At 45.5% G+C, this 17,511-nt stretch overlaps 1 protein-coding gene across 1 annotated transcript; it reads right to left on the minus strand.

The window, feature by feature from the left end:
* Positions 1 to 15,054: 15,054 nt before the first annotated feature.
* On the minus strand, positions 15,055 to 16,927 carry LOC115311323 (tigger transposable element-derived protein 6-like). The gene is made up of 2 exons (XM_042287630.1): positions 16,005 to 16,927; positions 15,055 to 15,392 (listed from the first exon to the last, which is right to left on the minus strand). Exons 1-2 carry the CDS (start codon positions 16,647 to 16,649, stop codon positions 15,087 to 15,089), a joined length of 951 nt encoding a protein of 316 aa, XP_042143564.1. The 5' UTR covers positions 16,650 to 16,927; the 3' UTR covers positions 15,055 to 15,086.
* Positions 16,928 to 17,511: the final 584 nt, after the last annotated feature.

Genomic DNA, 17,511 nt, shown 5'->3' on the forward strand with positions numbered 1-17,511 from the left:
AGCCGTACCACTGGTTTGTGCAACAACAAACAAAGATGCTTGTGGCAATAACACAATCACATATTATCACATCTCTTTTAGTGGATTTTAGGGTAGACGAAACGTTGTCTCGTGTTGTGACATTATGAAAATGGTCGTAGTCACTATAACCGAGAAGGACATTATTAATTCTTTTTAGTGCACTTACAGCCTCTATCTTCTCGAAGAGGCGCACAATCACTTCGTGTCCTCCTCTCCCCGTCTTCGATCGCAAAGAAAAAACAAAGGGACTAAAAAAAAGCGGATTAACTTGCCCCCCCCCCCTCCTTTTTTTTCGTAGAAATGTTTATTTGGATTTTTTTACTTTGTTGTTAGGGTCTAAAAAACATTCAAAGGCTTGCTGCAAAAAAAAAAAAAAGGCTTTGCGGAACTGGAGAGTGCCAAGCCTCCCTTTGCGCTGGTCAATACGCGCGACAGTGTCACTGCGCTCAACTTTACAAAAAAAAAATTCATTTAGAATAGGGGAGGGGGAGGGGGCTGGATATGAAAAAAAATGTAACGGATTACAAGGAATCCGTTACGTCAAAAATGTAAGGGAATTACTTTAAAATTACTCTAGAAAATATGTAATTATTCCGTTACTAAATTACTGATTAATGTAAGGATTACATGTAATTTCGTTACTTGTGACGGATTACGTACAAGTCTGCTTGTACCCTACTCGAGCACACTGAAATATTATGTTTTGAGCAAAGGCCCGGGATACAGTCCCGTTTAAAAGGGTTTCTGATGAGAAGAAAAAAATATATAAATCTAAAATTGTATAATGCTCGTACGATTTTCTCATCTAAATCTATGTTATTGTATGCTATTTAGGCGAAGAGGTGGTGTGCTACATAAAGAGTGGCTGTAATGTGGCGCAGCCAAGCTGGCACTGCTTCTAACTTGAATGAACATGTTTTATTGAGAAAACAAAACGAGCAGGAAGTGGGGCGGACATGATCTAGTCAGTAGCTTGTCTGGCTCGGAACCGAAAGGTCGCGGGTTCGAATTCCAGGTAAAAGTTTTCAAATTTACCTTTAAGGCAAATGATTTTTTTACAAGTGTGAAACCATTTGAGACGTGCGGAGGCGAATATTAACTTGCATTACACTTTGTTTTTAATCATTTTCATTCCACGCGTGACGTCACGTTTCACGTGGGCGTTCTTTTGTTGGTTGAACTTCCCGCGCGAGGTCATGTGGCTGTGACTGCATGACCCAATCGATCAATCAAGATTTTCTCGGCAGAACGCACCGGATGCCGACGCCAGCTTTTCTGCTACATGAGCTTTTTAACGATACGTGTTAAAATTGTAGATCCGAGCATCCACATTGTGCTCAGTATGTTTGTGAACATTAAAGTTGCTTTCCTGGCCGTTTAAGTGGTACCTTGTGGCGTCCCTTAAGGGTCAATTCTAGAGTCCAATTTATTTTTATTTTATAATATTGACATTGATGCTCAACTAAGTCCTGGTGTCACAGTAAGGTTATTAGCTCAGTATTGTCTGATGTATTCAAGAATTGAAACGGATTAAGACTAGCATAGTTTAAACGTATCTATCAGGGGCCCTAATCTACAGGGTGGGACCACGCGGGACCAACGGGATCGGGACATTGCCACCTGCTGCGATTGGCCAGTTCCGCACTCCTGATCAATCGCAGCAGGAGGCCATGTGCCCATGACTTGACTCCGTTTGGTCCCACTGTATAAATTAGGGCAAGGTCTGTTCAAGAAATGTACGTAAAATTAAAAATGGAAATTCACAAGATATTGTTTTTGCACTAATAACCAGTAAAGCTAAACATGTTGCTTCAATTAACTCCCAGTTGAATGGCTTTACATTGGGTGAAGGTGATCGTATTAAATATCTATGAATGAGAACTTGAGAGGACTTAAATTAGAGAGAACAGTCATAAAATTGGCTATACAGCAATTCATGTTTATGTATATTAGGCGAAGTCTTAAACGGGATCCACCTGCAGTGAAACTAATTGCACAGAAAGCGTATATAAGTCCGACTTTAGAATACGCAGCAATTGTGTTGCACCCTCATAAGAAATTAAATTGCAGAACTTGGGAATATTTTTAAGGTGGAAAGTTCTGTTTGATGGAAATGTACCTGACCATGTTGTTTTAGAAATATGTTACCCCAACTTCATCTCACACTGCCCTCGGCCAGACGAAAATTAAATAAAAAAAGCAGCTTTTTTAACATGTCTCAGTAGTGTACATAATCAGGTATTACCATTGGCAAAATATACGCGAATTACACAAGTGAAGGCGCAAGCATAGGCACCAATTAAAACTCCCAAGATATCATATCGACGCATATAGGTCTTTGTCTTCTTTTTAACGCTATACGTGTGTTGAAGAGCCTTTTCGAGAATGCTAGCTGTGGTGATGAACTAACTGTTCAGTGAAATTCGGAATAGCTATTTTAATGTTTTTTTTCTGATACAGCTAGCATGTTAAGAGGGTTTTTCTTCGTTGCTATAGGAAGTGATAACCAGTGTTGAATCTCCGGAATTTCAGTAGTGAAGAGGGTTTCCATTTTTTTATTTTACTGTTTTATACACTTAAAGCGCCTAATGAGCAATATTGTTGTTTATTTTTTTTTGCTTCCGGTTGTATATTTTATGTGAACCTCTACCGCATACCTGTCTAAGCACCCCTTAATTGTGAACCATAAATAATAAAGCGATGCGAGTGCATTTCCGTTACAACTCACCGTGTGTCACAACGAAAGCAGCCCTGCGCTCGCGTAATTCAGTATCATTGCGAAGCCCTTGTCTGCTCTGCACCGCTTCCTGATGACGAGCCGGAGGATTTTCATGACATTTTCGCTTCCGCTCTCGACTTAGCTTTTGTGGAACATGCGCACTTTTTCTACAACGAGCCTCTTCAGGGCGCCGTAACTAAAATTCGCGCTCTTCGGACCCGCTACGAACTTTCCAAAGTTTAGCATTGCATAGGGTTCAGCGTTTTCGGTTTTTATTATTTTTTCGTGCTTCGGCGTACTTTTTTTGGTGTTTATTTTAAAATTCGATTTTTTTTGTGTATATTTATGCCCATAAAAATTTGCCGTTTTTTTGGGGTAATATGTAAGAAACACCAGCGGCCACCGGACCAGACAATCTTAGAAGCTCTGATATTTGTGATCATTCAAAAAATAACGGCTACAACTTCCGTCGGAAAACACCTCAAATCGCGGAATTCGCGAGCGCAATCTTCAGGGCGCATCTTTTTCCTTCCCATTCTCACAACGTGGCCTTCTGAGGCGATCACCGAAAAGAAACCAGCAAAATGGTACAAAAAAAATCCACTGTATTTAGTTCTCAGCCAGGCGGGATTTAAGAGAGGGTGTTAAGAAAGGTATTAAGGGCTTTCCTCGATGTCCTTTGAAGTGCATGAAGCGAAAAACCTTATACTAGCCCACATTTGAATTTTGTACTTGTCTTGCAGGACCGGGAACTTGACACACTAAGCCCTATCAGAGAAAGGACAGAATGTCCGGCGAAGGCCAATCCAAGGCCTGTTTTGTGTTGCATGTTGAACTTTGGAAGAGGTCAATCACGAAGAGGTCACACAACGTCGAACCTTACAAAGCACTCTCTCTCTCCCCCCCCTCCCCCTGTCAGGAGGTTCGCCTGTTCGTGTTGAATAAATATGGTAAGAAAATCAATGGCGAGACCAAATCGAATTTCAGCAATTTGTAATAAAAAAGCTAATCATAGAACATAAAATAAGATAAATAAAAACAAAATATTTACAACAGATGTGGCAGTGTTCAATTCGGTTACTTCCGGTGGAGTTGTTCCTGTCTACACATCAGCCTTCGGGTTTCTGTTTGCCGGAGAGAGAAGGAAGGTTGGAGGCTCACGGTGCAACGTCGGATGTCCCGGAACTTCAGTTCGATTGGAGCTTGAATTGACAGGCGACGGTGTAGGCGACTATGGCTTTCCACGAAGGGAAGTCTTTCTTGTCCCCTGCCTTAAAGACTCTGACTTGGTCCGGCGGGTTTCTGGTTTTCAGTGACTTCAGCCCAGTCCTGGTTCGGGCCGTTTACCCGAGCGCCATGGCCTGGCTGTCGGTCGCTGACTGCCCCTCCCAGAGTCTCTCGTTCCGTCCTTTTTTCGCTTCTTGCCTCGTCTTCCTTTTTTGTTCATTTAGCATAAACATCGTCACACAACCCCCCACTTCCGTTTTTGTTTCATAAGAAAGGAAATCAGAAACCGTCGATGATGTGCCTCTCCACAGAGTTCCGGGTGCACAAAGAACAGCCATGCTTTGCGGTTTCGGCAAATAAAACAATAATCCTCCGCACCCTCTTCGCCCACCTCGACGCGGCCCTAAAACACCTGAACTTTTTCGGTGAAAACTTGTTTGAAATTTGAAATTTTCGGTGAAAATGTATTAGACGTATTTTATCGGCTTTTATCGATTTAAACTGAAAACGTCGTACCTACAAACTGACCTTTTCTGGTTAAAACCGAATTTCCGAAAATAAATTCAGGGTATTTTATCGGTTTTTATTGGTTTAAACCGAAAACTCCGGACCTTAGCTATACGACATGCAAGTTCGTCTGCTCCAGCAGTCGTGCAGCCAAAGGTTAGAAGCGCGAGCTAGCCCGAGCTCCTGTGCATGACACGTGCGTTTCTAGCGAGATCCCTGGTTCTGCGGAAGGACGCTTCAGATCAACGATCTTTTGCTCTCGTGATTTTGCCATTGGCTGCAGTCACAGACTATGGGCGAGCGGAGTATAGGGTTATTCACTGAACGCCATATTTCAGGGCAATGTTTAGAGCGCATGCTCTGAAAGAGCTCACCATTATAGGCTGCTAAGATCATCAAGCTTAATGGTGCCGAATGCACTTTGCAAAATAACTATTGAAGCTCGCCGCGCGCGTGCGCGCAGCAGTCGCGCACACAGCCATGGTTGGCAGTGAATACTTTCTTCACAGCCAACACCAGCGTTTTTAGACCTGTCAGTTCACAAGCTCCGCAGAATGGCTTCCTTCGAAAACGGTTCTATTCTTTGCCACCACGCGAGCAGGTACTGGCTGCTAATGTTTCTAGCGCAACAAGTAGCAACACCTCCGCGGGCCACGGGGAAGGACTATTTTCGAATAACGCTCTTTGTACGGTACCATTTGTGGAAACTTTTTGAATACCATGAAAACCACAATTCAATCACCTTCCACAGTAGGCAATGTTCATTTGACGCAACACCGGCTCCGCCGCTTCCGTCCATAGGGTGGGTGATGTAAAGCCCCTTAGAAAGTTCCGAATAAACAAGGACGAAGAAAGGGACAGAGAGAAAGCGCATTCTCAACTGAAGGTTTATTGAAACAATCATCGACTATTACTACCGTCTATCTGTGCGTTGGCAGAAAAAAAAAAAAAACTCTTTATCTGTTAAGTGCAGTGACGGCGCACTAACACACGGACTCTCCCCTTCCTCTCTTATGGGGAATGCCGCATGTATTTCTCGAGCTGCTTTGTTTGCGTATCTGCCCAGAACTGTTGTTTTTTCCAATTCCTGGCCACATGGGCACCTATCACAGTGCACCGCAAGATTGCCCGACGGGGACTGTTACACTGACCAGGCATGTTCCCTGGCCCTCTCATTTATGCAACGCCCCGTATTGGCCACATACAATTTCCCGCAACTCGTTGGTATGTTATACACCACTGACGTTGCACACACCCCCGTATTGCTTAACGTGTTCCTTTTTTACATACTTTACACTCTCCCTTTTTGTTGCTGAATTTTTAACATAAATCAGACAGCTTGTGTGGCGCTGAAAACTCTACCGGCACTTCGAAATGAGCCGCCACTTATTTAGATTGTGAAATAGATGTTGAATGTAAGGAATCACCGCCGGCCTTCTTAGTTTTTTGGAAGCAATACGATCGTCATCTTTTTTCCTTATCTCGGAAACAAGGTTATCCGCTACTTCCCCCACAAAGCGATTTCCTTCCGCGTTTTAGACGATTCACCTGCGTAAGGAAGCTTTGATCCGCGACATGGTGGCATGATTTCGCCAGCGAGGTTCTCATTAGGCACGATGCTCTTCCCCTTTCAACGAGCTTAGATTGCACGTAATCGAAGGGCAGAACCCCTTTCTTAGTTCGCGGCTCATATTTTCAGCAAACATGGTCACCTTCGAAGTTGAAGCTCAAATCCAAAAACTGCAGACTTCCCTTCGTCTTTGTTTCATCGGTGAACGTTAATCCATGTGAATTCAAGTTAAAAGAATCCAGCCCATCATTGATTAAGTCCATGCTAACAATAACGGACTTCGGGGCAAGTACCAAGAAATCGTCCACATACCGACAGGCTGTGAATTCCCCTAATATTTTTATATTCTTACGAATTCCCTTATCACATTCAGCCAATAAGGGAAATAAGGGAATACATAAGGATATGTTCAAAAATAAAAACGAAAAGGGAAAGGGTAAAGTCTGTCAAAGAAGCATGCTAAGAAATACGTGGAGTGTGTAACGTCAGTGGCATATAGCATACCAACGAGTTGCGGGAAATCGCATGTGGGCCAAACGGGGCGTTGCATAAATAAAGGGCAAGACAATATGCCCGGTCAGTGAAACAGTACACGTCGGGAAATCTTGCGGTGCACTGCGATAGGTGTCCATGTGACCCAGAATTGGAAACAACAGTTCTGGGCAGATACGCAAACAAAACAGCGCGAGAAATACATGCGGCATTCCCCATAAGAGAGCAAGGGGAGAGTGTGTGCATTAGTGCGCCCTCACTGCACTTAACAATTAAAGAGTTTTTTTTTAGCCAAAACAAAGATAGACGGTCTTAATAGTCAATGTTTGTTTCAATAAACCTTCAGCTGAGTGTGCGCTTCGTCTCTGTCCCCTTCTTCGTCCTTGTTTATTCGGCAATTTCCATTCAGTGGTGCACCTACAGGGTGATTCAAGGAGAGGCCAGGCTCTTTAAATCGACCGCAATATTCGGTTTCTTAACCTATCGCGCTGCGACTTTGTGCAGCGTTGCCCACAGATGGTGCTCTTTTCTTTGTAAAATTTGCAACGAGCGAACTTAGCTGAGGAAAAGGTAAATAAAGAAAAAGGCTTAGCTCCTATGGAAATGCAGCGAAGCCACCGGTCTTCAAACAACACGGCGCCGTTTCGCACGGGAGACAAGAAATGGCGCAAGCGGTTGCGACGCCAACGAACGAGAATACGACGCCGAGAGCCGGCGTCTTTAGCAGACAAGGATCTGCAGTTCCTTGTTGTTACCGCGCCTGTTTTTGTTTCTGCGACTGTCGCGGCCTGCAAAACGCGCGCCGCTTTTGAGTCGAAAAATTGTCTGCTAAAGACGCAGGCTCTCGGTGCCGTATGCTCTTTCGTCGGCGGTGTTCGTTTCGCCATCTTTTGTCTCCCGTGCGAAACGGCGCCGTGTTGTTTGAAGACCGGTGGCGTCGCTGCGTTTCCATAAGAGCTAAGTTTTTTCTTTTCTTTACTTTTTCCTTGGGTAAGTTCGCTCTTAGCAAATTTTACATCCAGAAATATTCACCATCTGTGGGCAACGCTGCACAAAGTCGTAGCGCGATAGGTTAAGAAGCCGAATTTTGTGGTCGATTTAAAGAGCTTGGTTCTATTTGAATCACCCTGTAGAACCACCGTATATGACAGCGTAGCTGCCAGAGTAGCGACACGACGCAAAATTACCTAGATGTACGACGTAAGAAGCGCCGATAGTGATATCTCCATTTTGGGCCTGGGAGGTTGCCATGGTAACCGTACTGCTAGTGACGCTGGGTGCCAACCTTTTGAGTCTGAGTACGGGTTCTTTCGTTGCTCGGTCACCTTGCGCCGTCCGGGTTGCGAGGTCCGGATGGGGTGACGGACTTCGCTGTGGGAAGCTGGGCGGGTCTTGCCGGAGACGAAGTTGCTTTCCTTGGCCGTCGACGACTAATTGAGTTGAATCTGTGAATTGCTTTTCAAGAATCAATTTAATACTTTTGAAGTGAATGAAAATACCAAGACAAACAATACTGCAAAAGGGTAACTTCCCCTGAACGGGGTTGGGAAGGAGGTGGTCGGGTGTTAGCTTATCAAAGCTCGGGAGTTGGCTCGCTCGTGGGATTACGTCCGGATTACGGGGAAAGAAGTCCCTCGGAATTCCACGAGTTGACTCGATTACGGAGCGACAGCTCTCGAGCCCCAGCACGAAATAAACTCACTTGCTGAGTTTCTTATCAAAGGGACCCGTTGGTCCGTCCCCTTTTAGTGGACCGGCGAATCCTCGACGCGTCATGAGACAGGCGTTTCCCACTGCTAACCAATCGGCTCACTTTCTCGCCACGTAACAGTTGCTTATATTCCCGGGTGGGAACCCACGGTCTGCGTACATCTCGCGGTCAAAGGTCGGGCAGGTTCGGATGCAAGCAAAACCATTTCTCGCAAGGCGAACCGGACAACCGACCCCATTTGTGGATAGCGCCGACTAAGTGAGGCATCCCTTAATTCATTCTTCCAGACGCGGTCTGACGCTGCCGTTCTGCCACGACACCCCGCACTCGGGAGAGAGAGACTAAACCGATGTAAACGCGCCGTGTAAACCGCGTGGTGGTGTAATAACTTTATTTTCCCGGCCCGGAACGCACGCTCCGATTTTCTCGGCAGAAAACGCGCGTTCCCAACCTCGCTCGAGGTCGCCCGCCAAGGGAAGTGTTTACAACAACGCTTTCCCCCCCGCCAAATTTCCCCGGTGCTAACGGGCGACACGCGGAGCCCTCGACGATCCTTACAGTCTGGTTGATATCTCCATTCGTTCATTGAAAAGTGGTAAAAGACTCTTGGCGTGGCGGTACGGCACGGGCCTCTGAAGGAACGGTGCCTGTTTCTTCTGAAAATTGAGACGACTTGGAGCCCGGGGACTGTGGGGCGACGAGAGCTGCTAGGGTATGTGAACGGACCAGGCGAGTAGTTTTCCACACAGCCGGTATGTCGGCCGCTTCGTGGGGTGTACGTACCGTCCTTGTACTTTCGGACTTCGCTCCGATAGAACAAAATCCGATTACGCCGGCTACGACAGGACGATCGCCTGAGGACAAACGGCTGCTTGACTGCCCCATAGTGAGCGAATGTATGCTTAGCATCATACTTCTTCAAGAGTCAGTCATCCATTCAAGATGAGGTTCTCTCACCAAATGACGAGGAGCGACGTCAACGACGGTCTCACCCTCGTTTGTGCGATGAACAGCCGACGGGGACCAAGGACAGCATGGTGGTCTCCAGAGGATTGTTAACGCCATGAACAGAGACGAACGTCGGATATGGGGTGTTCTTGCCGACAGGCCAAGTGGTCGTCCAGTAGTCCACCGGCATTCAAAAAGTCGAAACTTTTATCTGGTGTAGCATTCTTATCCGTGTAAAAGGGGCCATGAAATGATATTTTAACTTCTTCTCCTTAGCTGTAATCCTCAACTCAAAAGCCAACTGTGAAATCACGCGGTCTTCACATGGTAGGGCACCGGTGCAATGACCCTAAGCTTCCACCGCGCTTCTTAAGCACACCATAGAACTTGGAATTCGCAAGTGATGATAAGTTCTGTCAGGGCACTCATTGGCCACGAACGTGAATTCAAATATTCGTCGACGAATTGATTGTTGAGGAGCGCATACGTCCGAGTGACGCAGTTCTTGTGTGCACTGCGCGAGTTAGGGGCGGCTGACGTCATTTTGGCCTTTGTAGGCATTGAAAAGAGGATATTTAGCACAATACACATAGGATAATAACATCATAGCACACTGACATTAAGAAGCACAAAACGGGTCCAGCTATAGAAAATAGGTATCATTAAAATGGTTATGTTTATAACGTGTTAATTACAAAGACGAACAAACCTCTGACCATCGAAGTTTAATAGTATGTTTTGATGCATTGTTATAGAACAGGGCATTTCAAATACGTCACTTGAGCAAAAGCCAGCTTTTCACTTGAAAAAACAAACCAAAAAACACTGCCGATCAAATGCATTCTAGTCCAACAAATGCACGTTATATCAAGATCTTCAGAAGTACCAGTTCGTAAAATCGTCGACTAATGCAAAAGGTTAAAGATCGCAGGAGCTTTCTCGCTAAAAGTTCAACTGATTATTCGGTGACCCAGGGCTGAACCAACTACCCTTAGGCCGTAGACGCGACGTATACCTTTCGTTTTGATTCTCAGAAATTTAAACCTTCAAAGGAAGCTAGGAAAATGCTAAAGTTGTATCCTAAAAGCTATATGGTAAAATCGTTTATTAGTACAAAAGATAAACATCGCAGGAGCTTCCTCGCAAAAAGTTTGTGATTGTGCGGTTATCTGGGGCTGAAACAACTTCTTCAAGGCCCAAGATGCAACGGATAGATTTCGCATAGATTATCAGACACTCCAACGTTGAAACAAAGTTAAGAGTATGCAAACATTATATGCTAAAACCCTTATCAATCCTCAAACACATCCGTGAATCCGAGCATCGCTACGACGATTTGGCTGATGCTGTCGCACATTTGCTAATATCCAAAGCGATCTTGCGGAGAAACGGTATAATGTATCATTCTTTCAAGTCTTTACGTTACGCCTACGTCATAGAGAACGGGGACGCCCGAAATCGTCGGCGAGCTGCGGCACATCACGACTCCGCGCACCGAACAAACTCACATCCACCGGGTCTGGGCGCAGCCATCTTACCGGTGACATCACGGCTCTTGCGAGGTCACGTGACGAGTAGTCACTCGGTTGCTATGGAAACCGAGCCAACTCAGCTCGTTGCTATGGTACCATGTGTGACCAATCGCGGTGAGAGGCGGCACGGGGAAAAGAGTGGCGTTTCACTGGCAGCTACGCTGCCATATAGAATGGCTCTAGATGTACCAACTAGCCCACTTATCTATTCTACTTTAAAGCCTCTCTATCCTGGGAACAGTGGCGCCATTCATTGTTGTGGAAATGCTCAAGGTACGTGCCTCGCGCCACTACTAAATACGAACATGACGGCTGAAATCTAGCCCAGTGCTGCGCCGTGCAGCCATGATCTTCCCAAGGGCTGCACGATGTACGTGCCTCGTGCATCGACGCACCTTGTGCTACTTTTAAAATATCAAGAAGCTTTACAGTGATGGCGCTGCGAACGCCGCCGAGCGGAGGCGCACAAAAAAGTGCAAGGTGTTCTAGGAGGCTTGTCAACTGGCTTTGATCTAAAAACGAAGGTTAAAGCGGCAGGGTGTCTCCTTCGAATGTCCGGTCTCCAGCGTGAGCTTGTTTCTTTTGACGTGGTCTGGCGTCGCGTGCAAGGCCGAGGCTTACCAGGCGCCGAAGTGATATCGAAGGCATAAAATTAAGGAATATATATCGCGTTTCATTCGCTGAACTTTGCATCTTCCGCTGCTCGGGTTAAAGCATGGTTTTCGCACAGAGGGATATTCGTTTCATGGGGTGACAATCGCCTTCTGCGTAGAAAGTCGGAAACTGTGAATCATACGATCCTTGATTGCTAAGATGTCCTTTCTCTTCGTTCTTTTTCTGGGGGGGGGGGGGGGGGGAGGGGGGGCAGGGCGGGTGGTTCATCGCAAGCTTAGGAGAAAGAAACCAGTTGCTCACGGCACATGAAAACCGGTATCTATCAATGAATGACGTTTCTTTTGCCGTATGACCTGGTTTTGCTACTAGGCCTGCACGCCATCTGGAGTAGCAGTTACTTTATTGCACATGTACGTACGCTAACAGCTGTGTACCAGAAACTCTGTCCCGAAGCGAAATGGTTAACGGCTTTTTATAAGCTGTCAAAAGTGAAACAATTTTTGTCGTCGGCCAAAATATGGGTAGGTTGCAATATAAGTCCTTTTAACGGAATTCACGTGGCACAGCTCATTTTGTAATGCTTTGATTAAGTGCATTCTGCACTTTTTGCAAATCGCCGGCAATGAGCGAGCAAAAAGAAAACGAGACCGACAATAGCTCAGTTGACTGCAGAAGAGATGATTGCGGTTGTCCATAGGTTGGTTGCTTGAATCCGTCTCGAATGAATGACGTTCTTTTTTTCGTTGTAAACTCAGTGGCGACAGGAACAAGCCATCATGTAATTTATGGCCTCACATGGAGTTTTCGCGCAATTTTCTGAAAATGTTCCCAATAACGCCTGCCGCTGTGAACATTTAGGAACAAAAAAAGGCGTGTTAAGGTAGGCTAATTCAACAAAGATTGCAATCCCTAAGGCGGATCTGTCAGCCGTCGGTAAATTATTTCCGAATTTAGCTACAATCACAGCTCAACGAACACATCAGCAAACCGGGAGATGCATTTTCCGGAAATTTAAAAACCGCAAGGAGCAGGAAAAAGTCATTATCAGCGACAATATATGTTTTTTAGCTTCAGCATGTAGCTTGTGGAAGCTTCACGTTATTACCACATTTCCCCTGTTACATGCAGTTTCTTTTATAAAAAAACAAAACTGTTGGCACTACAGCAGGCCTATTTGATTAAATAAAACAGCATAACAGGTGTCGTAAACCCTTTGCGAAATAACCTTCGCCGTAAAGTTGAAATACTCAGAGGAAAGTAGCAGCAGTGCTTGCTGTAAAGGTTGCGTAATAATTTAGCTCCGACCAAAAGTTCGCTCCGGAGAGCAACATTAGATATAAATCTCCCCATGAACGCGCTAAGCCTAGTTATAACCGCCAAAATACTCCTTGCGCAAAGCCTATACCGAGAGGCACGTTTCCCACCTGGCCATTTAACGTCTTTTATTAATGCATAGAGAGAATCTTTAGTAAAAAAATCAACAAAGAAAGGCAAAGTCTGGTTATGAGGAACCCAGCTTCATTAACGTAGCTGGGCAATATCGACTGTCTTCTAGAGATTACCCAACGAATTACTCAACATCCCAAATAAAGATACCTGAGTGGAAACCTTTTTTATTGAAGTCGGTTGGGAGAGATGCTAATTAAACACCGCAGCCAAGAAACCTCATGCTAATTGAATGGAGAAGGGATAAATAGTCCCAAAAGGTGAAAATATATGTTACTCCCCAGACGCTTCCGAAAAAACTGCCCAAACCCGCGTCCGCAGACCTTTAGGGGCAACATTGCCAAGGAGATACGCAATAATTTGAGGGTTACTTTTTAGGGCACTGAAGTAGGTTGAATCTTTAAAATGAAAACCATTGGAGCTTGAGCTGCAACGAATCACAATGTGCCATTCCTGGTGTACAGGAGGGAGTGCGTTTTAATGCAGTCTTTTTTGAAGGAAACGCTTATCATTCCATATGCAGGGCTTATCTACTCTCACAGAATTCAACTTAGTTTCTTTGTACTTAGTTGTTTTTCTTTGTGGCGGTGAAGCATCCGGTTGTATCGCAGCCCGCTGCACCTTTTACCGTCGCTCACGTTGGTGAGGCAGCCGAGATCCGGTGCGGTGTTGCTGGGCGGAAGTCAGTCAGTGTGCGCCAATACTCGGTTGCGGTGTGGGCATGCTACGGGTAGCGCTTTGGTGTTGTTGGGGTTCATCGCGCTAGCGACCGTCGGTTCCCGGCTCGCGGAAGAAACAGGGGAAGCCGCAACTAGGACATCGCGGTGACGTCTTAGACCTCCGAGTGGGCGCAGACGCCGAGAGGCATCTGCACAAGGCTGCCAAATGCACAGCAACTGTACGACTCGAACCGTCGACGCACGAGGGCATATGATCCCGACCAACCTCCCTGGGCTCGGGTTCGCGCCTCTCACCGATTATTTTTTTTTCTTTTATTCTAACCAGTTTATATGTGGAGTAGATTTGTATTTCATGGTTCCCTCAGGATCGAGCATAATCTGATTTCGCTTAAATATATATATATATATATATATATATATATATACAGGGACGGGCAGTATTTCAAATACAAGTATGTGAAATAGGTATTTGAAATATTTTGTGTATTTTGCATTTGTATTTAATTACAATTTGGGTAATGTATTTGACGTGTGTATTTACATACTAAAACGTGGGTATTTCAAATACAATTGTAATTAAGTACAATTGTTTGGGCAAAATACATCACTCAAATTTATTGCCACGACTCATTTTGCTCATCCTAAGACGTGTACAGAGCAGGAAGAAAACTACGTTCTGCACCGAATGCAGTGCCTCTCAATCAAGCACAAGCGTTTAGTGACTTTGTGATTACGGTGCTAGCCCAGGCCAAAAAGAGTGACGAAATTGACGTTCACAGGCAGACTGGCCAAATAAGTGCCTGTAACAACTTGTGATGCTTTCCAGCCTGATTTCCATCCATAGTTTTGCCTGGAACATTCTAAATGCGCGGGTCGTCCAGATTTTCGTAACTGGTGCGAGTTGCAACAATAAAAAATTCTCTAGCTAGAGCTGCGTGTCTTGGTCGTCTCGGTTCTTTGTTGGTCTATACCAAAATGTTATAGACAAAAAAACTGCTTGAAGCTCTGTACTTCTTTCACCAATTACGTCCAAGCTGATTACATTTTTTTATTATATTTATATTACGTCACTAGAGCCTCGCACACTAACTCCCGAATGTGCGATGCAAAATTAGAATGAGATACCCAGAAACCCGTTGCAGGTGCCCTAAGGTCGCTGACGCAAATTTTGAGGAATGTATTTGGAAAAGTATTTGGAAAAGACCAAATACATTTGGTAGTATTTGTATCTTGTACTTAAATGCTTTTTTTGGAAATGTAAATAGATTTGTATTTAAATACATTTTTGACTAAGTATTTTGCATTTGTATTTCGATACATATTTGCATGTATTTTGCACATCCCTGCATATGTATATATATATATATATATATATATATATATATATATATATATATATATATATATATATATACAGTGCAGTCCACTTATAACGATATTGAGAAAACCGCAAAATCCAATCGTTATAGCCGATTATCGTTATATCTGGACCGACAAAAAAAAAAAACACAAAGAGAAGTTACTTACGGGCGATGAGTGAATCAGGTCGTACAACGCGAGCCGAGGCAAAGAAAACCAAAGGCTTTATTAAAAGGTACGAAAATGACTATAAAATAATTTAAGCATGCTTAAAAAAGTCGGAAATTTGCGCTTGCTTGAGCTGAAGTTTGACAATTGCCGTGTGCATTGCTTCCAGTTGTTGCGCGTACGCTGGCGGCAGTCCTTTTGCGTGCACAAAACCGACCAGCGACTGGATGGAGAGCAGGGCATTTTGTGAAGACATTGGAGGCGGGGTGTTCTCGTCGCCGCCGTCGTCGTCACTACTTTCGCAGTCGCTCGATGTGATTTTTCGTCGCGATTGCTGTTCCTCGGCAATGGCCTCATCAGTAGACTCCTCGCATGAAGCGGCAGCGTTGTCCGCGTTCAAAAAGTCTCCCAAGAGAGCTCCGCCGATGTTCTCCTCGGAAGCTGCTATGTGGTCCCAAAGTTCACCCACATCGGCAGGTTCGATGAGCAAGTCATTTGTCTCTTCCGAGACCGTGGCGTTGTGGCGCACGAAGCCTGCCTTTTTAAAACAGTTCTTGACTGTAACCTGCTTCACCTCATACCACGCACCATGCACGAACCGCACCGCTTCTAACAAGCTCACCTTCAGGTCAGGAGGTCCGCCGGCGTATTGAGACAATCCTGAGCAGTCTAGTTTCATGATGAGCCATTCCAGCATGCGACGTCTGTAGAGGGCCTTGAAATTGGCGATTACGCCGGCATCCATGGGCTGCAGACCTGCCGTGGTGTTCGGAGGCAGAAACATTACCTCAACGGACGTTAGCTTCGGGCTGACGTTGTGTGCGCTGCAGTTGTCGAGGAGCAGCACCACTTTCCTCTTCTGCTTCTCCATAGCGCCGTCAAACTCGAGGAGCCATTCCTCAAAGAGATCTCGCGTCATCCACGCTTTCTTGTTATTTCGATAGCGGACTGGAATGCATTGATTCCTAAAGCAGTGAGGCCTTTTCGATTTCCCGATCACAAAGGGCTTGAGACGCTCGGTACCGTCCATGTTTGCGCACACAAACACCGTCACCCGGACCTTGCTATGTTTGCCACCAACGCACGGGTCACCTTTCAGCGCGTGCGTCTTTGTAGGCAGCATCTCATAAAAGAGTGCTGTTTCATCGCCGTTGAAAATGTCACTTTCTTGGAAGCGCTCCAACAGCTCGGGTAATTTCGTCGCCAGCCATTCGTCTTTCGCATTTACGTCCAGCGAGGCAGCCTCCCCGACGACGTTTTTATAAACGATGCCGTGGCGATCCTTGAACCGCTGAATCCATCCTCCGCCGGGTTCGAAGTTTTCCCGTCCCAGAAGGGAAGCAAATTTCTTCGCCTTTGCGGCAAGAATAGGTCCACTTATGGGCACGTTCCGGTTGCGAGTGGTCAAGAACCACTGGTACAGGGAGTCTTCAACGTCGCCGTACAAAGGATCCCTAACCCGCTTTCGCTGGTCGTCGTGACCGCTGGTGCCAGCCTTCTTCAAGACATCTCCAGCCTTGATGATTGTAGAAATCGTTGATTGAGACAGCTCGTATCTTTTTGCGAGGCTACCAACCTTGAATCCTTGTCGGAAATCCCGGTGAATTCGCTGCTTCACCTCCAGAGATATCGCTTTGCGCTTAGTCGGCGCCATTTTTACCTCACGAACGTACGAACGTGCGGAAACGGGGGAAAACTAGGAAGCGTTGCGCGGCGGCGGCCAAGCAAGCTCTTTCTCTCCTCCCTTCAGCGATTGCGATGACGATAGCACTTAGTTCCGAAGGATGAGGCTGAACTTTTTAAATCGGGCGGCGCCTCGCGTCACCTAGCGGATCTTTCCACGCCGACCGGTTTTTGATATTTTTACTAGTTTTCATGTCGTTCGCTTCAAGTATTTTAATTTTTCTCAAATTTCCAGGCAAATTTTTCGTGATAAGCCCCTTCCGGGCGGCCAGAATTCTATCGTTGTATCCGATATGTCGCCGATAATTCTATCGTTATATATGGTTTATTTTTACATAGGGGCGATTGGAGAATTGACAAATCTAAAAAATTTGATCGCTATAAGCGATATATCGTTATATCTGGTATCGTTATAAGTGGATTACACTGTATATATATATATATATATATTGCCACGCTCGTCAGCGAGCGACCGCGCGCGTGGCCGAGTGGTTACCGTGCTTGACTGTCGTGCAAAGAGTCTGGGTTCGATTCCAGTCAGTGGAATGCTCTTTTATTTGTTGTTTCATTGCGTTCTCGTGAGTTCGAGAACATTCTCGTCACATCAAGTTCTGAATGTTCCAGTCGCCGAACAATCTAGGCGGATTGTTCCATAACCCAACGCGCGTACATAAGGAACTCCGCGTGCTGATCTGCAGTCAGTTTTCGCCCAGCGTTCGACTCTGCTGCTACGCCGATTTCGACGCCCGCGACGCTCCGTTATTATCTTTTGTACCCTTTTGTTTTTTGGCACAAGTTCGCCACATTAAACGTTTATTTCTTTCTGTTTATTT

This window comes from Ixodes scapularis, unplaced genomic scaffold (assembly GCF_016920785.2).
Source record: "Ixodes scapularis isolate PalLabHiFi unplaced genomic scaffold, ASM1692078v2 ptg000060l_1___fragment_1__unscaffolded, whole genome shotgun sequence".
Taxonomy (NCBI): Eukaryota; Metazoa; Arthropoda; class Arachnida; order Ixodida; family Ixodidae; genus Ixodes; species Ixodes scapularis.